Genomic DNA, 19533 nt, shown 5'->3' with positions numbered 1-19533 from the left:
GGGCTCCCCTCAACACAGAAGCCCTGACACGTGTGACACGCGTGACATTTGTGACACACGCGTGACATTTGTGACACACGCGTGTCCCCGAGGCCGCAGCCCGAAATGGCCGCGGTCACGTGGAGCCGCCATTTGGCTACGTTGGCCACAAACCCCCCAGAATTGGCCACAAACCCCCCAGAATTGGTCCCAAATCCCCCAGAACTGGCCCCAAATCCCCCAGAATTGGCCCCAAACCCCGCAGAATTGGCCACAAACCCCCCAGAATTGGCCCCAAATCCCCCAGAACTGGCCCCAAACCCCCCAGAACTGGCCCCAAAATGTCCGAACTCCACTGAAAGTGGCCTCAGACCCCCAGGAACTGGCTGGAAAATGCCCTGCATTATCCAAAATCGAACCCCAAATATCCCAAATTAGCTCAAAAACTGCCACCAATTAACCCCAAACACCCCAAGTAAATTCCAAACCACCCGGACTCAGCTTTGATCTGCCCCAAATCACCCTGAATCATCCCCAAACTGGTTCCGAACTGCCTCAAACTGCTCTGGATTAGCCCCAAATCTGCCCCAGTCTGCCCCAAAAGGCCCCAAATTCCACCAAGCCCTGCCTGGGGAGGGGGGGGCAGTGCAGTTTATTGGGGGGTGTGAGTACAAAGAGGAGGAGATCTCGGGGGCTCCCAGTGCTCCCAGTCTGAACTGGGAGGGGTCTGGGGGGGCTCAGCCCTGCTCGGACGCGGCCCCCCCTGTGCCCCCCGCCACGGGGCTGTAGGAGCCGCCCCCGGTCCCCCCCCGGCTGAAGAAGGACACCGAGCGCCGGGGGGGCTTCACCCGCCGCAGCTCCTGCCCTGGGGGGACAGCGGGGCGCGATTTAGGGCAGGAAACGCCTCGGGGTCCCCTGTGCCACCCCCGGTGTCCCAATTCACCACCCTCAGGCTCCCGTGTCCCCTCAGCTCCATGTTCCTCCAGACCACCCTGTACCCCGTGTCCCCTGCTTGTCACATTCCCCCCCGAGGTCCCTGTCCCTCTATGTCCCCATGAGTGTCCCCCTTGTCCCCTGGAAGCTCCTGTGTCCCCCTCCCCGATGCCATGGCCCCAACAGCCCCCATGCTGAGGTCACCCCATGTGTGTGTCCCCATGTCCCTCCTGTCCCCATGCCCCCCATGTCCCCGCTGTCGCCCATGTCCCCGCTGTCCCCCATGCCCCCCATGTCCCCGCTGTCCCCTGTCGCCGCTGTCGCCTGTCGCACCGTCCCGCACGTAGTCGATGGTCGCCAGGCGCTGCAGGCGGGGCCGGGTCACGCTCTGCTGCCGCCGCACGGGGGCGCCCTGCGCGCGGGCCGGCTCGGGGGGCGTGGCCGCGGCGGCGCCCGTGGGCGTGGCCTGGTCCTCGGGGGGCGGGGCCGCCCCGCCCAGCTCGATGCAGCACTCGATGAGGGCGCTCATCAGCTCCGCCTGGGGGCGCTGTCAGCGCGGGGGGCACGAGAGCCCCCGGGACCCCCAAAACACCCCCGGGACCCTCCCATGGACACCCCCAGAGACCCCCCTAAACCCCTCTGGGACCCCCACCAAGGACCCCCAAAACACCCCCGGGACCCTCCCATGGACACCCCCAGAGACCCCCCTAAACCCCTCCGGAACCCCCCCCAGGGACCCCCAAAACACCCCCAAAGGACACCCCCAGAGACTCCCCTAACCTCTCTGGGACCCCCACCAAGGACCCCCAAAACACCCCCAAAGGACACCCCCAGAGATCCCCCTAAACCCCTCTGGGACCCCCCCAAGGACCCCCAAACCCTTCCGGAACCGCCCCCCAGGGACCCCCAAGCCCACCTCAGGGATACCCAAACCAATACCCTGGCACCTATCCAGTTTTCCCCTCCTCCAGGGACCCCCAAATGGACCCCCCAGGACTCCCAAACTGACCCCCACGGGCCTCCAAACCAACCCCCTGAGGGGACCCCAAACCGAGCCCAGGGAACCCCCCAAGTGCTCCCAAACTGTCCCCTCACTGACCTCCGCACAGCCCCCCAAAACTCCCCCGGTGCCTTCAACACCCCCCTGCCCCCGAGTGCCCCTCGAGTGCCCCCCGAGTGCTCCCGCTGCCCCCCGCCCACCCACCGCACCTGTGGGGAGAACACGCGCAGCAGGCGGTTCACGGGGGCTCCCTCGTGCTCCCCATCGAACTCGAGCCAGAGCTGGGGGGGCTCTGTGGGGTCCCCGTCCTGCCCCGCGGGGTCCCCGTCCTGCCCCACGGCCCCCACCAGCTCCCAGCACAGCTCGGGGTACGTCAGCGACAGCAGCACGTGCTGGGGGACACGGGGGTGTCACCCACAGTGCCCCCCTGACCCCCCCCAGCCCCCCCAAAGCCCCCCAAAGCCCCCCAGTACCTTCTGGCGGGGGTCGATGATGGTGACCCCCTCGAGCCCCACGGCCACGCTGACGGGGCGCAGCCCCCCCCGGCCCAGCAGCCCCCCTGAGGGCCGCTCGATGGCTCCCGGGAAGAAGGCGCACCTGGAGGGGGGGTGGGACACACCTGGGTCACCCCCAAACCCCAGGGCTCCCCCAAAGTCCAGGAGTCCTCAGGTGCAGCGTGGGGTGATTTGGGGGGGTCCCTCGGGGTGTGGATACCAAGGAACTTGGGGGTCTGGAAGGAGTCCTGGGGGGCACTGTGGGTCTGGGGGTCCCTCGGAGAGGTCCCTGGGGGTCTGTGGGTCTCATTAAATGTCTCTGGGGGGCAGGGTGGGTGCACGGGGGGCTCTTTTGGGGTCCCCCTCAATCTGGGGGGGTCCCCCTCAATCTGGGGGTTTCTGGGTGGTGCCTGGGGGTGTCCCTTGGGTCTGGAGGGGTCCCTGGGAGGAGTCTTGGTGGGGTTCCCTGAGGGTCTGGGGGCGTCAGTGGGGGTGTCCCATTGGGGGTGTCTCATTTGGGGTGTCCCGGGGGGGTGTCCCAGGGGGGTGTCCCATTGGAGTGTCCCATTTGGGGTGTCCCGGGGGGGTGTCCCATTGGGGTGTCCCATTGGGGGTGTCCCATTGGGGGTATCCCGGGGGGTGTCCCATAGGGGGTGTCCCATTAGGGTGTCCCATTAGGGGGTGTTCCATTCGGGGTGTCACAGGGGGGGTGTCCCATTTGGGGTGTCCCATTGGTGTGTCCCATTGGGGTATCCCGAGGGGGTTTCCCATTGGGGGTGTCCCATTGGGGGTGTCCCATTTGGGGTGTCCCATTTGGTGTGTCCCATTCGGGGTGTCAGAGGGGGGGTGTCCCATTGGGGTGTCCCATTTGGGGTGTCCCATTGGGAGTGTCCCACCGGGGGTGTCCCGGGGGTCTCTAACGGGCTCCCCCCGCCCCCCTCACCCGTAGCCGGGCAGGGCGTGGCAGCGGCGCAGGAAGTCCCGGTACAATCCGGCAGGGGGCGCCTCGGGGCCCGGCGCACGCGCGAACGCCTCGAGCAGGCGCTGGGCGGGGCCCGGCTCGCGCGAGCGCCGGAACAGCGCCCCCCAGCGGGCCGGAGGACCCGGCGGCAGCAGCTCCCCCAGCAGCGGCCTGGGGACACCGGGGGCGTCACGGGGGGGACACACGGGGACCGGGGGGGTCACGGGGGGAACAGGGGGGTCAGGGGGTACCGTGTGCCCAGGGGATGGGGGGTCCCGTGGGGAGGAGCGGTCCCGGAGGGGTTCCTGTGGGTGGGTCCCAGGTGTATCCCATGGGTGGGGGTCCCAGGTGGAGGGGGTCCCGTGGGTGGTCGCGTGAGAGGGTCCCATGCGTGGCCGCAAGAGGGGGATCACGGGGGATGCCCCAGGGTGGTCTTGAGTGGGGTCGCAAAGGGGGTCCCAGGGGTTTCCATGGGTGAGGGTCCCGCGGGCAGGGGTCCCTGGGGTTCCCACGGGTGAGTGTCCTTCGGGCAGGGGTCTCCTGGGCAGGGGTCTCCTGGGCACGGGTCCCGTGGGCACGGGTCCAGCGGGTGAGGGTCCCGCGGGCAGGGGTCCCATGGGCAGGGGTCCCATGGGCAGGGGTCCCATGGGGAGGGGTCCCATGGGCAGGGGGTCCCGCGGGCAAGGGTCCCCCGGGCAGGGGGTCCCGTGGGCACGGTCCGGTGCTGACCGCAGGCTGAGCTCCGTGTGCCGGCCGCGCTCGAAGGGCCCCAGGCGCAGGCGGCAGCTGAGCCCCCCCAGCTCGGCCGCCTCGGGGGGGTCCACGGGGAAGCGCCCCCCCTGCAGCTGCTCCCGCGCCTCCTCGTAGAGCAACCGCAGCAGCTCCTCCTCCTGCAGCTGAGACCCGCAGAGACCCCCAGGTCACCCGGAGAGACCCCACGACCACCGCGACCCCACCCCACACCCCCCAGTGTCCCCCGTGTCCCCCTCGTCACCTCCAGCTCGCGGCTCTTGGGGAAGAACACGTTCCTGCGCAGCTGCAGACACGGCTCATCTGGGGGGGCAGGGGGTCGGTGGGGCCGGGGGACCCTCGAGGGGACCCTCCAGCCCCCGAGGGGACCCCCCTGACCCCCCGCCCCTCACCTTGGGCGATGGCCGCGGGCGAGCCGAGGCTGAAGCGCAGCAGCAGCTCCGGCCAGTGCCGGACCAGGCGCAGGGGTCGGTGCCGCGGCTTCAGCTGCACCTCTGGGGGGGACACAGGGCTGGCACCGCCGCGGGGACCCGCGGAGACCACCCAGGGGACCCCCGCGGGCACGGGGACCCACCGACCCACGGGGACCCCGCGGGCACGGGGACCCACCGACCCACGGGGACCCCGCGGGCACGGGGACCCACCGATCCAAGGGGACCCCGCGGGGGCTCACGGACCCCCCAGCCCATCCCCCCGGGGGATCCTCCTGTCTCGCTGTCCCTCATGGCACCCTCCGATGTCCCCACCTCACTGAGCAGCTCCGATCACAACTGAGCTGCGACCCCGTGTCCCCACATGTCCCTTCTGTGTCCCCATGTCCTCCCCTGTCCCCCTGAACCCCTCTCACCAAGAAACTCTGACCCCAACCACAGCGCGAGCTGTGACGCCCCAATATCCCTGTTCCCTGTGTCCCCCACAATGTCCCCCTGTCCCCCCAACTCCCCATGTGTTCCCAATGTCCATGTTCCCCGTGTCCCACCCAATGTCCCCCTAATGTCCCCAATGCCCCCAGTCCCCCCCGCACCCAGCAGCTCCGACCCCAACCACAGCGGGACCTGTGACCCTCTCAATGTCCCCCTGTCCCCCCAATGTCCCCCCAATGTCCCCCTGTCCCCCCAATGTCCGTGTTCCTCGGGTCCCTCCCAATGTCCCCCTGTCCCCCCAATGTCCCCAGTGTCCCCTGTCCCCCCCTCACCCAGCAGCTCCGACCCCAGCCACAGCGCGAGGGCGTCGCCGGCGGCGGGCGGGAGGCGCAGCGCCCCCTGCAGGCGGCGCAGCAGCTCCGCGGCCGTGGGGCCCGGGGGCGGCTCCAGCGGCAGCGGCAGCGCCGACCCGTCCGGCAGGTACAGCAGGGCTGGGGGGATCGGGGGTGTGAGACCCCCCCGGGACCCCCACATACCCCCCGGGACCCCCACACACACCCCGGGACCCCCACACACCTCCCCACAACCACCCCCCACAGCCACCCCATCACAGCCCGTCCGGCAGGTACAGCAGGGCTGGGGGGGCGGGGGGCGTGAGACACCCCCCTCCACCAAGGGAACCCCCCACTCGGGACCCCCAAACCTGCCCCGGGACCCCCGGGGACACCCCGCCCCACCCCCAGACTGAAACACCCCCGGGACCCACTCAGGGACAGACCCCAAGGACCCACGGGGGTCCCACGGCCACGCCCCCCCACGGACCACCCCCCCAAAGGGTCCCACGCTCCCCTGGGGGTCTCCCGGCCCCCAAAGCGCCCCACGCCCCCCACCCACGGGGGTCCCACGGCCACGCCCACACCCGGACCCGCGGCCCCGCTCCTTCCCGTGGCCCCGCCCCCTTACCGGCAGCGCCCGGCGGGGCGGACGCGCCCTCCCCCTCCCCCTCCCCTTCCCCGTCCATGACCGGGGTCACCGTGGGGTCACCGCGGGGTCACCGCGGGGTCACCGTGGGGTCACCGCGGGGTCACGGCTCCGCGCGCTCCTCGCGCCGCTCCCGCGCGCGGGGCGGAAGCGCCACGGGTGGGCGGAGGGGGCGGGGCCTCCGGGGTGACGTCATTGCGAGGGCGGGGCCGGGAGGAGGCGCCCCCTGGCGGAGGGGAGGGCTGGGATCGCCCCGGGGGGAGGTCGGGGGGTCCCGGGGGGGTACCGGGGGGTCCCGGGGGGAGGTCGGGGGGTCCCGGCGGATCCCGGGGGGTCTCGGGGGTCCCGGGGGTGTCCCGGGGGTGCAGAAAGAGGCGGAGCCGCTGTACGAAGTATAGAACCGTGTATTCCTCTGTGCGCGGCGGGGGGGCGGCCCGGGGGGGCTCGGAGGGATTCGGGGGCGCTTTTGGGGGGTCCCGGCAGGACCCCGGGGGGTCCCGACGCCAATCGGGGCTCTCGAAATTAAAAAATAAACCCAAAGAAATACCCGGGGAGGGGGCGAGAGGGGAGGGGGGGGGGCGGTAAAAAACCGATCCGAGGTCGGGAGGGGGGGGCGATTGGAGGGGGGGAGGGGGATTCCCGCGCCCCTCTCGGGAGAGGGGGGGTCCCGCACGCCCCCCGCGCCCCCCCCCGCGCGCCGCCCCCCGTTCCCGCGGCGGGTTTGGGGGGGACACACACACACAGAGAAACCACAGAGGCGCCCCCGCGGCGGCGGCGGGGTCCGGGGGGGGGGGCGGGGCGGGCAGGTGACATCCCCCCGGTGTGGGGGGGGTGGCGGCGAGCGGCGGCGGGGGGGGGGGTCGAGGGACACGCGCGGAGACCCCCCCCTCACACGTAATACTCCTTGTCCTTGTTGCGCCGCGCTTTGCCCGGCGCTTTGGGGGGCGCGGGCGCCGCTTTCTCCTTGGGGGTCCCGGCGGGCGGGGTCGGGGACGCGGCTCCGGGAGCCCCTCCCGGGCCCCCCCCGGGCGCGGCGGGGGCGGCCCCGATGTAGTGGCGGCTCTGGTCCACCTGGTAGGAGCCCTCGTCGCGGTTGCGGTACTTGTACATGGCGTAGAGGAGGATGAGGATGCAGAGCGCGGCGGCCGCCACGATGCCCACCACCATGCCGGTGGTGCCGCCCGCCTCCCGCACCACCTCCACCGCTCCGGGCGCGGCTGTGGGGGGCACGGGGGGGCGCCGGGTCACGGGAGGAGCCGAGCCCCCCCCGCGCCGCCCCCCGCCCGCGCCCTCCCGCGGGTGCCGCTCGCCCGCCGGCACCAGCCCGGGAGGAGCCGCGCCCGCCACCGTGGGCTCGGTCCCGGCGCCGCGGGGCGCGGCCGTGGCCGCCGGGGGGGCGGCGGCCTCGGGGCTCCCCCCGCCCCCCAGCCCCGCGAAGTCCTCGTCGTCGGCCGGCGGCTGCTCGGGGCCGGGAGCGTGGCCGGGGTCGGGGTCGGGGTCCGCCGCCTCCCCCGAGGCGAAGCCCGAGGGCTCGTCGCAGTCGGGGCCGCAGCCCGGGGGGGCGCGGGGGGCGGCGGGGGGCGCGGGGGGGCCCGGGGACGCCGGCAGCACCAGCTCCCCGCCTGCGGAGACAGAAACGGGACGGGGAGACCCCCGTCAGCCCCCGCCGCCGCGCCCCGCTGCGCCCCCCGACCCCCCCCCGCCGCCTCCGGCCGCCTCCGCGCCAGCTCCGCTCTAGGTTACTTTTTTTTTTTTTCTCTGCATTTTTAGCTAATTCCGCTACTTTTTTTTTTTTTTTTTTCTCCTCGTTTTTTTTGTTTTTTTTTTTTTTAAGAGCAAACCGCGGCGCTGCCGTCAACTTACATCGCGGGATGGGGCCGGGTGATTTTAGCGTGGAGGAAAAAGAAATTGCAGGAAGGAAGGGAAAGCACACAAAAAACGAGAGAAAGAGAAAAAAGAGAAAAAAAGAACAAAAAGAAAAGAAGAGAAGAGACACTCGGTGAGAAGGTGCCGCGGCCACCCCTGCGGCGCCAGCGCCCGGCCCCGGCCGGCCCCGGCCACCGCCGGCCACCACCGGCCCCCGGCCATCAGCCACCGGCCACTGGCCATCAGCCTTGGAGCCATCCGTCCATCCATCCATCCATCCATCCACCCATCCATCCATGAATCCATCTGTCCATCCGTCCATCCATCCATCCATCCATCCTTGAATCCATCCATCCATCTGTCCATCTGTCCATCCATCCTTGACTCCATCCATCTGTCCATCCATCCATGAATCATCTGTGCATCTCTAAATCCATCCATGGATCCTTGAATCCATCCATGAATCCCTCCATCCATCCATCCATCCATCCATCCATCCATCCATCCATCCATCCATCCATCCATCCATCCATCCATCCATCCATCCGTCCGTCCATCTGTCCATCCATCCATCCTTGAATCCATCCATCCATCCGTCCGTCCATCTGTCCATCCATCCATCCTTGAATCCATCCATCCATCCATCCCTCCATCTGTCCATCCCTAAATCCATCCATGGATCCCTGAATCCATCCATGAATCCCTCCATCCATCCATCTGTCCGTCCACCCATCCATCCATCCATCCGTCCATCCATCCCTCCATCCGTTTGTCCGTCCATCCATCCTTGAATCATCTGTCCATCCCTAAATCCACCCATGGATCCTCGAATCCATCCATCCATCCATCCATCCATCCGTCCATCCATCCTTGAGTCCATCCAGCCATCCCTCAATCCAGCTGTGTCCATCCAACCCCGATCCATGTGTCCGTCTGTCTCTGGTTCCATCCATCCCTGAATCCGTGCGTTCACTGATCCATCCGTCTGTCCGTCCGTCCATCCCTCTGCTTATCCCTACAGCTGGCCATCCCTGTGTCCATCCTGCCAGCCTTAAATCCATCCATCCATCCGTCCGTCTGTCTGTCCATCCATCTGTCATCCATCCGTCCATCTGTCCATCCATCCATCTGTCCATCATCCGTCCATCTGTCCATCCATCCCTCCATCCATCCATCCATCCATCCATCCATCCATCATCCGTCCATCCATCCATCCATCCATCCATCCATCCATCATCCATCCATCCATCCATCCATCCATCCATCCATCCATCCATCCATCCATCCATTCCTGAGCCCATCCACCCATCCGTCCGTCCGTCTGTCCATCCATCTCTCCACCTCTCCATGGATCCGCCCCTTCACCTTGTGTCCGTCTGTCCATCCCGAAATCCACCCACGCGTCCGTCCATCCTCACACCTGTGTGTCCATCCCCTCCTCACATCCAGACACCCCACAGGCATCCAACCGTCTGTCCGTGTGTCCGTCCGTCCGTCCTCCATCCAGAGTCCATTGTCCACCACTGTCCACCAATGTCCACCACTGTCCGTCCATTGTCCGTCTGTCTGTCCCCCGCCCCTCCCCCACAAGTGGGGTCTTGGGGGACCGCAGTGTCCTGGGGACACCTGTGGGGGGTCACCCAGGTGTCCGGGGGGACACCTGTGGGTGCTGGGGTGGGACACTCCGGGGTGTCCAGGTGACAGCTGTGGGTGCTAGGTGAGGCCCCAGGTGTCCGGGGGGTGTCCAGGTGACACCCGGGGTGACACTGGGGGTGGGGGGGGGTCCTCACTGAGGTCCCAGCAGCAGCACAGGTGTGACGGTGTCACACGGGGTGACCCCACCCCGGGGTGTCTTCCCTGCCCGTCCGAGTGTCCGAGTGTCCGAGTGTCCGAGTGTCCGTCCGTCAGGGGAAGCGGGGGGTGGGGGCGGGGCTTGCACAGCCCCCGGGCTCAGGTGTGTGCTCAGAATGGGCGGGAACACCTGTGCAGGTGGGGGCGGGGCCACAGGTGAAGGGCGGGGCCACAGGTGGGAGCGCGTGTGCAAGGGGGGGCACCTGGGTGTGCAAGGGGGGGCACCTGGGTGTGCAAACGGGGGACACCTGGGGGTGCGGGGGGTGCTGCATTTGAGGGACAGGTGTGAGTGTGTGTGTGAGTTCAGGTGTGTGTGCACACCTGTGTCTGTGTGTGTGTGAGCAGCTCCTGTCCAGGTGTGTGTGAAGAGTTCAGGTGTGTGAACCTGTCAAGGTGTGTGTGAACAGTTCAGGTGTGTGCATCTGTCCAGGTGTCTGTGTGTGCACACCTGTCCAGGTGTGTGTGACTAGTTCAGGTGTGCACACACCTGTCCAGGTGTGTGTGTGTAGGGGTGTGTGTGTGCACACTTGTCCAGGTGTGTGTGACCAGTTCAGATGTGTGCACACCTGTCCAGGGGTGTGTGTATGTGTGTGTCCACACCTGTGTGTGCACACCTGTCCAGGTGTGTGTGACCAGTTCAGGTGTGCGCACACCTGTCCAGGGGTGTGTGTGTGTGTCCACACCTGTGTGTGCACACCTGTCCAGGTGTGTGTGACTAGTTCAGGTGTGCGCACACCTGTCCAGGTGTGTGAGCAGCTCCCGTACCCGCATGTCCCCGTGCCATGAGCAGCCTGGCACCTTCCCTGCTCACACGCGTGTGCAACGCCCCCGGCCCCCCGCACCTGTGCGTGTGCACACCCCCACACCTGTGCGGGAGGTGGGGAAGAGCCCCGGGCTCCGCGGCCGTGCCACACGCGTGCCGGGCCGTGTCGCACGCGTGTTGGAGGCCGTGCCACACGCGTGCCGGGCCGTGCCACACGCGCGTGCCCGGGGCCCCGGAGCGGCACCCACCTGTGCCCGGCTCACACTCCTCCAGGTCCTCGTCATCGCTCGGACACTCGGCCGAGGCCACCAGCAGATCGTCCGTGTTCTGGGGGGCACGGGGGGGTCAGCGGGGGCCTGGGGACCCCCAAACCCCCCAGAGACCCCCCCAGTGCCCGGCAGGGGGCTCAGGGCTCACCTGAGCGCACCCAGGTGTTGGGGAGGGGGCTCAGGGCTCACCTGAGCACACCCAGGTGTTGGGGAGGGGGCTCAGGGCTCACCTGAGCTCACCCAGGTGTTGGGGGCGGCCCCTCTCAGCCCCCAAACTGCCCCTCCCCCCCATCCCCCCCCCTTGGGACCCCCCAAACTCCCTGCAGACCCTCCCCCCTTTTACCCCCCCCTCCCCCCACACCCCCCCCCTTGGGAGGACCCTCCCTCAATTCCCCCCCCTCAATTTCCCTCTCCCCATTTACCTGTCCCAGTGACCTCCCCCTCCCCAAACCTGCCCTCCCCCCCAAATTAAACCCCCAAACCCCCCCTCCCCCCCAATTCACCCCCCAAACCCCCTCCCCTCCTTACCTGGGCGACGGTGTCGCGCAGGGTGGGCGAGCGCCCGCGGCGGGTGGTGGTCGTGGCCATGGTGGTGGTGGTCTCCATGATGGTGGTGGCCATGTCGGGGGGCGCGGGGGTGGCGCCGGGGGGCGCGGGGGGTGGTGGGGGGTCCCCCACGAGCCGCAGGTCCCCCTCGAGGCGCACGCGGGGGTGGCCCTCGGCCGCCAGCGCCAGCAGCTTCAGCCCGTTGTAGTAGAGCCCCGAGAGCTGCCCCTGGAAGGGGCGGCCGCGGTCCCGGCCCCCCACCCGCACACGCGCCTGGCTGTTGAAGATGGTCAGCTGGCGGCCTGGGGGGAGATGGGCACACCTGGCACACCTGGCACACCTGGTACTGCCACACCTGTGTCACCTGTGTCACCTGGTACTGCCACACCTGTGTCACCTGTGCTACCCTGACACTGTCATCCTGGCACTGTCACCTCACCCACACACATCCCCCTGGCTGTTGAAGATGGTCAGCTGGCGGCCTGGGGGGAGAGGGGCACACCTGGCACACCTGGCACCAGCTCACCTGTGTCACCTGTGTCACCTGTACTACCCCAATACTGTCACCCCAGACTCACACCCTCCCCCCATGGATGGGGGGGGGCTTGCACACCTGGCTCACCCTGACACAGTGTCATGGATGGAGAAGGCAGCTGCACACCTGGCACACCTGGCACACCTGGCACACCTGGCATGGCCTCATCCCCACACCTGGCACACCCCCCCCACTGCCCCACCTGTCTCACCCTGCCACGCCCACCCCGCCACCATCCCCCACCCTCACACCTGGGGCACACCTGGGGCACACCTGGGGCACACCTGGGGCACACCTGGGGCACACCTGGGTGTGCCTCGCACCCCCACACTGCCCACCCTCCCCCCACACCCCTTCCACCCCACCCCCCTCCCCCCCGGCAGTTAAAGGGACCCCAACGCCCCCCCCGGCCCCCGGCTCCGCTCGGGCTCAATTCGGCCAATTTTGGGTCAGGTGGGGCGGGGGGGGGAGGGGCGGGGCCCTGCCTGGGCGGGGCCGGGGCGTGCGAGGCTGGGGCGGCTCCTGTGCACACCTGGGCCTGCAGGGCAGACACACCTGTGCGCCTTCCGCACGCACACCTGGCCCTGTGCACACCTGGACAACACCTGGTGAGCCCCTGCTGTGGTGCACACCTGGCCTGGTGCACACCTGTGCTCACAGACACCTGGTGCACACCTGTGCCCACGGACACCTGGTGCACACCTGTGTACACGGACACCTGGTGCACACCTGTGTACACGGACACCTGGTGCACACCTGTGCTCACGGACACCTGGTGCACACCTGTGTACACGGACACCTGGTGCACACCTGCCCTTGTGCACACCCGGCCCTGGTAAACACCTGGCTCACACACCTGGCTCACACACCTGGCCCAGTGCACACCTGGCCCAGTGCACACCTGGCACACGCCCCAGCCATGGGTGCACACCTGGTGCATGTTCCAGCCATGGTGCACACCTGGTGCACACCTGGCGCACGCCCCAGCCATGGTGCACACCTGGTGCACACCTGGCGCACGCCCCAGCCATGGTGCACACCTGGTGCACACCTGGCACACACCTGGCGCACGCCCCAGCCATGGCGCACACCTGGTGCACGCCCCAGCCGTGGTGCACACCTGGCGCACACCTGTCCGGTGCACACCTGGCGCAGCCCCGGCCCCGGGCAGCCCCTGGGCAGGTGGGGTTAGGGGGGTTTAGCGGGTTTATGCGGCTTTAGGGGGGCTCTGGGCTCAGCGCGGTTTAGGGGGGCCGTTAGGTGCGTTAGCATCCCTTTAACCAGGTAATGAGGGGGCGGGACAGGGGCTGGCCCCTCCCCCAACACCTGCGCTCCCTCCCCGGACACCTGGGGGGGTCCCTGGACAACGGGGTCCTGCGGGACGCGGCTCCTGCACACCTGGGGGGGCCCAGGTGCCGCGACCCCCAAACAGGGGGTCCGAAATGCCGGGACCCCCGAACACCTGGGGACCCCAAACAGGTGGGTCCCACACACCTGAGTGCCCACATCCCGGGGTGCCCAGGTGTGGCGGTGCCCAGGTGTGGCGGTGCCCAGGTGTGGGAGCCTCCAGGTGTCAGGGGTCCCGGACACTCCCCAAACCAAACAGGTCCCAGACACCTGGGACCCCAAATCTCCGGGTGCCGCCCACAGCGGGGCCCCCAGGTGTTTTTTGGGGGGTGCCCAGGTGTTGAGGGGAGGTGCCCAGGTGTGTGTGGGGGGTGCCCAGGTGTGGGGGGCGCTCGCTGCCGTTACCTTTGTCGAGCAGCCACTCATCGACCACCCGCCCCAGGCGGAAGGGGATGCGCTGCCGCGCCAGCGCCAGCCGCTCGCTGTCCCCGCTGCCTTCGGAGGGAGGAGAAGAGCGTTACGGGGACACGGGCACGGCACGGGGACACCGGCGGTGGGCAGCGCCACGGTGGCAGCGCCGCGCCGAGAGGGGTGGCGGCGGTGGCGTCACGGCGGCGGTCACGGCGGGCGGCGCCATTGGCGTCACCATGGCGGGACCGTGGTCTCAGTGGCATCGGTGGTGTCACCACGGTGGGGTTGTGGCCTTGGTGGTGGTGCCACCATCAGCGTCACCGTGGCGGGACCATGGTCTCAGTGGCATCAGTGGTGTCACCATGGCCTCAGTGGCATCATTGATGTCACCACGGTCTCAGTGGCATCAGTGGTGTCACCACGGTGGGACTATGGCCTTGGTGTTGGTGCCACCATCGGTGTCACTGTGGCGGGACCGTGGTCTCAGTGGCATCGGTGGTGTCACCACGGTCCCAGTGGCATCATTGGTGTCACCGTGGTGGGACTGTGGCCTTGGTGTTGGTGCCACCATCAGTGTCATTGTGGAGGGACCATGGTCTCATTGTTAGTGGCATCATTGGTGTTACCATCAATGTTACCATGATGGCACCGTGGTCTCACCGTTAGTGGCACTCTTGGTGTCACCACAGTGGGACTGTGGCCTTGCCATTGGTGTCACCATCGGTGTCACCATGGTGGCGACCGTGGTCTCATCATTATTGGCACCATTGGTGTCACCATCAATGTCACCAAGACATTGGTGTCACCATCAGATGATGGCACTGTGGTCTCACCGTTAGTGGCACTCTTGGTGTCACCACTGTGGGACTGTGGCCTTGCCATTGGTGTCACCATCAATGTCACCAAGATGGGACCTTGGTCTCATCGTTAGTGGCACTCTTGGTGTCACCACTGTGGGATCATGACCTTGCCACCGGTGTCACCATCAGCATCACCGTGATGGGACCGTGGTGCCACCACTGATGTCACCATGGTGGGACGGCGGTATCACTGTGAGTGGCACCGGGGTGTGAGCCCATGAGTGTCACCGTCACCATGGCGTCGGTGTGTCCACGGTGTCACCGGTGCCTTGGTGTGGCCGTGGCCTCATCATTGGTGTCACCCGTCAGTGTCACCATCAATATCACCAAGATGGGACTGTGGTCTGGCCATTGGTGTCACCATCAGTGTCACCTTCAGTGCCACCACGGTGGGACCACCGGTGTCACCAGCGGTGTCCCCGCAGCCGTGACGCCCCTGCTGATGTCCCCAGCGCCGGCCGTGGTGTCACCGGGGGGTGGGGGTGGCCCTTGGGGGGTTTATGTGGCCTTTAGGGGGGGCCGGTTAGCGGGGGAGGGGCGGGTGTGGCCGTGGGACCCCTCGTTAGCGCTGTCTCATTAGTGCCCTCGTTAGGGGGGGCCCTGTGGGTGCTGGGAGTGCCTGGGGGGGGCTACAGGTGCCTTTGGGGTGTCCTGGGGTGTCCCTGAGCACCTGGGGGTGACCCCGGGGTGTCCCACGGTGCCACAGGGGGGCTCTGGGTGCTCTGGGGTGTCCGTGGGTGCTGCGGGGGCACCCTGGGGTCCCTACAGCTGCCATGGGGGTGTCCCTGAGCACCCTGGGGTGCCTCGGGGTGTCCCTGGGGTGTCCCTGGGGTGTCCCTGGGGTCCCTACAGCTGCCATAGGGGTGTCCCTGAGCACCCTGGGGTGCTTCAGGCTGTCCCTGGGGTGTCCCTGGGGTGTCTGAAGGTGCCACTGGGATGGCTTCGGGGTGTCCCCAAGCACCTGGGGTGTCCCTTGGGTGTCTGTGGGAGCCCCGAGTGGTACCTGGGGAACACCTGGGGGGTCTGTGACAGCCCTGGGGGTACCTGAGGGGTACCTGAGGGGGTCTGTGACACCCCTGAGGGTACCTGGGTGGTACCTGAGGGGGTCTGTGACAGCCCTAGGGGTACCTGAGGGGGTCTGTGACACCCCTGGGGGTACCTGGGTGGTACCTGGGGGGGGTCTGTGACAGCCCTGGGGGCTCTGCAGGACCCCTGTGGGACCCGCCCCTGTCCATCCCTAGGGGGGGCCGTTGTGGGTTTGTCTCTGGGGGTCCCTGGGGGGGCGCCCCGGGGCGCGGCGGGGGGGGTACCTGGCGGGTAGCGCTCGTGCAGGGGGCCGCCGTCCACCTGGAGCGTGGCGTTGCCGCCGCTGCGCGTGAAGCGCACGACGTGGAAGCGCCCGTCGCTGACGGCCGCCCCCCGCTCCTCCAGCGCGATGTCCTCGGTGCCCACGTTGAACAGGACCCCCACGGCGCCCTGCACCTGCGGGGGGACGGCACGGGGGGCACAGGTGGGTGACTGTCCCCTGTCCCCATCTCAGGGAATGATCCCACACCCCGATTTTGGCTCCTCTTACAGGAAATGGCCCAAAAACTGACTTTGAACAGGACCCCCACGGCGCCCTGCACCTGCGGGGGGAGGGCACGGGGGGCACAGGTGGGTGACTGTCCCCTGTCCCCAAGAATGACCCCCCCGCACCCCGATTTTGGCTGTTCTTACAGGAAACAGCCCCAAATCTGGCTCTGAACAGGGACCCCCATGGCCCCCTGTACCTGCGGGGGGAGGGCACGGGGGGCACAGGTGGGTGACTGTCCCCTGTCCCCAGGAATGACACCCCCCCTGCACCCCGATTTTGGCTCCTCTTACAAGAAACAGCCCCAAATCTGGCTCTGAACAGGACCCCCATGGCCCCCTGCACCTGCGGGGGGAGGGCACGGGGGGCACAGGGTGGGTGACTGTCCCCTGTCCCCATCTCAGGGAATGATCCCACACCCCGATTTTGGCTCCTCTTACAGGAAATGGCCCAAAAACTGACTTTGAACAGGACCCCCACGGCGCCCTGCACCTGCGGGGGGACGGCACAGGGGGGCACAGGTGGGTGACTGTCCCCTGTCCCCAAGTATGACCCCCCCTGCACCCCGATTTTGGCTCCTCTTACAGAAAACGGCCCCAAATCTGGCTCTGAACAGGACCCCCACGGCCCCCTGCACCTGCGGGGGGAGGGCATGGGGGGCACAGGTGGGTGACTGTCCCCTGTCCCCATCTCAGGGAATGATCCCCCACTCCCACACCCCGATTTTGGCTCCTCTTACAGGAAACAGCCCCAAATCTGCTCTGAACAGGACCCCCATGGCCCCCTGCACCTGCGGGGGGAGGGCACGGGGGGGGCACAGGTGGGTGACTGTCCCCTCCCCCCCCCGCCCAGGAATGACCCCCCCACCTCCCACACCCCGATTTTGGCTCCTCTTACAGAAAACGGTCCCAAATCTGGATTTGGACAGGAACCCACGGAGCGCCCCCTAGACCCCCCCAAGACCCCCCCAGACCCCAATTTTGTGCCCCTCCTGCAGAGCTTCAGGGTGTCACCAAATTGAGGAACCCCCGGAGCCCCCCAGAATGCCCCAGGACCCCTCCAGACCCCAATTTTGTGCCCACCTGCAGCAGCACCCCCAGACCCCAATAAACCCCCAGCCCCTTCCAGCCCCTCCCAGCCCCTCCCAGCCCCCCGTACCCCAATTTTTAGACCCCCCCCTTTACGATGTGGAGCTGCAGGAAGCCCCTGAGCCTGTCCATGCTCTCCACCCACAGCAGCACCCCCAGACCCAAATAAACCCCCAGACCCAAATAAACCCCCAGACCCTTTGTACCCCCAGACCCCAATAAAACCCCAGCCCCTCCCAGCCCCCCCTGTACCCCAATTTTCTCCCCCTCCCTTACGATGTGGAGCTGCAGGAAGCCCCCGAGCCCCCACCCCGCAGCAGCACCCCCAGACCCCAATAAACCCCCAGACCCAAATAAACCCCCAGACCCTTTGTACGCCCAGACCCCCCCATATCTCCAGCCCTCCCAGCCCCCCATACCCCACTTTTCTCCCCTCTCTTACGATGTGGAGCTGCAGGAAGCCCCCAAGCCCAGCAGCGCTCTCCACCCGCAGCAGCACCCCCAGACCCAAATAAACCCCCAGACCCAAATAAACCCCCAGCCCCTCCCAGCCCCCCGTACCCCAATTTTCCCCCCCCTCTCTTACGATGTGGAGCTGCAGGAAGTCCCCGAGCCCCGCGGCGCTCTCCACCCGCAGCAGCACCCCCAGACCCAAATAAACCCCCAGCCCCTCCCAGCCTCTCCCAGCCCCCCATACCCCACTTTTCTCCCCTCTCTTACGATGTGGAGCTGCAGGAAGTCCCCGAGCCCCGCGGCGCTCTCCACCCGCAGCAGCACCGCGTCGCGCTGCCGGGTGCTGAAGCCCAGCGCCAGGCGGTCGGCGCGGGTGCTGGGCCGGTCATTGGGGGGCCACGTGTAGGTGATCAGGGCCCCCCCCTTGCCGAAAATGTACGTGGTGCCCGCTGGGGGGGGGGAGAGAAAAACGGGGGGTCAAGGGGGGCAAAGGAGGGGGTGAGGGGCAAAGAGGGGGGCTCAGGGTTGGGGGGCGGCCTCTGGATTTGGGGGGGTCGCGGGTTTTTGGGGGGGCAGGAGGCAGAGTTTGAGGAGCCTGGAATTTGGGGGAGTGGGCGGCACCTGGGGGGGTCCTGGTGGGACCCCCGGAGTTTGGGGGTGACCTGGAATCTGAGGGGGGGGGGACACCAACATTTATGGGGGACCCCTGAATTGGGGGGGTCCAGGACATCCAGGGGGACCCTGAGGAACGGGGGAGGCTCCAACACTTGGGGGGACCCCGGAGATTTTTTGGGGGAACCTCTGGATTTGGGGGAGGGGCTGTGGGACCGTCAGGACCCCCCCAATGTCTGGGGGTCCCTCTTGTGTCCCCCCCTTCACCCCTCCCAGGGTCTTGCACGAGGATCTGGCCTTGCACGAGGGCTCAGTGCTCACAAACACACCCAGAACACACCCAGAACACACCAAAACCAGCCAAAAAACAGCCAAAACCCCCCAAAACAGCCCAAAAAAAAATCCCAAAACAGCCCAAAAAAACCCCAAACCCACCTCAAAACCACCCCCAAACCACCCGATCAGACGCGTGGTGCACACTCGTGACACACCCCTGCCCCCCAGCCGGGCACACGCGTGTGCAAGGACACACGGAGGGGGCACAGGACCCCGCAGGGCCCCCCCAAACCCGGCCCTGAGCCCCAAACCCCGCCTGGAGGAGGAGGAGGAGGAGGAAGGTGAGAAGGAGAAGGAGGATAAGGAGGGAGAGGAAGAGGAAGAGGGGGAGGAAGGCTGCTCCAGGTTCCCAAGGCAGTGAGGAGGAGGAGGAGGAGGAAGAGGAGGTGACAAGGGAGGAGGAGGGGGAGGGGGAGGAAGGCCAGGCTGAAGCACCCGCGAGCAGGTGGGGAGGAGGAGGAGGGTGAGAAGCAGCAGGAGGAGAAGGAGGAAGAGGAGGAGGAGAAGGAGGAGGAAGGCCGGCTGGAGTTCCTGGGGGGGAGGAGGAGGAGGAGGAGGGGGTTGGGTGCCTGTGAGCAGGAGGAGGAGGAAGAGGAGGAGGATGAAGGCTGTCCCAGGTTCCCAAGGCAGGTGAGGAGGAGGAGGAGGAAGAAGAGGAAAAGAGGAGGAGGACGAGGAGGAAGAGCAAGAGGAAGAAGACGAGGAGGAGGAGGAGCAGGAGGAGGAGGAGGAGGAGGGGGGGAGGAGGGGGAGGAAGGCCATCTGTGTCCCTGTCATCACGAAGAGGAAGTTGAGGGAGGCTGAGGCTTGAGGAAGAGGAGGAGGAGGAAGAGGAGGAGGAGGATTTTGGGGTCCCCATAAGGACAAGGAGGGAGAAGGTTGATGAGGAAGACCAGGGTGATGAAGGCTCCCTGAGGTGGCTGTGGGTGAGGAAGGGCCATGGGGAGGAGGAGGATGAAGGTGACGATGCTGAGGGTGATGAAGGCTCATCGTGGTGCCCATGGGTGAGGAAGAGCACGGAGCTGATGGAGATGGGGAGGATGAGGATGAGAGAAAGGTGAG

At 67.4% G+C, this 19533-nt stretch overlaps 2 protein-coding genes across 2 annotated transcripts; both read right to left on the bottom strand.

Moving 5' to 3' along the window:
* Window positions 1-623: 623 nt before the first annotated feature.
* FRMD8 (FERM domain containing 8) lies at window positions 624-6105 on the bottom strand. Its single transcript, XM_063424847.1, has 10 exons — window positions 5944-6105; window positions 5313-5471; window positions 4510-4611; window positions 4362-4420; window positions 4097-4263; window positions 3350-3538; window positions 2386-2509; window positions 2122-2304; window positions 1246-1450; window positions 624-844 (listed from the first exon to the last, which is right to left on the bottom strand). Exons 1-10 carry the CDS (start codon window positions 5999-6001, stop codon window positions 717-719), a joined length of 1374 nt encoding a protein of 457 aa, XP_063280917.1. The 5' UTR covers window positions 6002-6105; the 3' UTR covers window positions 624-716.
* A 674-nt stretch (window positions 6106-6779) lies between these two features.
* On the bottom strand, window positions 6780-17976 carry LOC134565325 (neurexin-2-beta-like; the record flags this gene model as incomplete). Its single annotated transcript, XM_063424846.1, has 6 exons — window positions 6780-7583; window positions 10690-10768; window positions 11239-11558; window positions 13544-13633; window positions 15720-15891; window positions 17791-17976. Coding segments are annotated over 6 exons (1581 nt in total), but the record flags the coding sequence as incomplete, so codon positions are not given.
* Window positions 17977-19533: the final 1557 nt, after the last annotated feature.

This window comes from Prinia subflava, unplaced genomic scaffold (genome assembly GCF_021018805.1).
Source record: "Prinia subflava isolate CZ2003 ecotype Zambia unplaced genomic scaffold, Cam_Psub_1.2 scaffold_208_NEW, whole genome shotgun sequence".
Lineage (NCBI taxonomy): Eukaryota > Metazoa > Chordata > Aves > Passeriformes > Cisticolidae > Prinia > Prinia subflava.
Note: the sequence above shows the minus strand (reverse complement) of the source record. Positions and strands in the feature narration are given on the sequence as shown.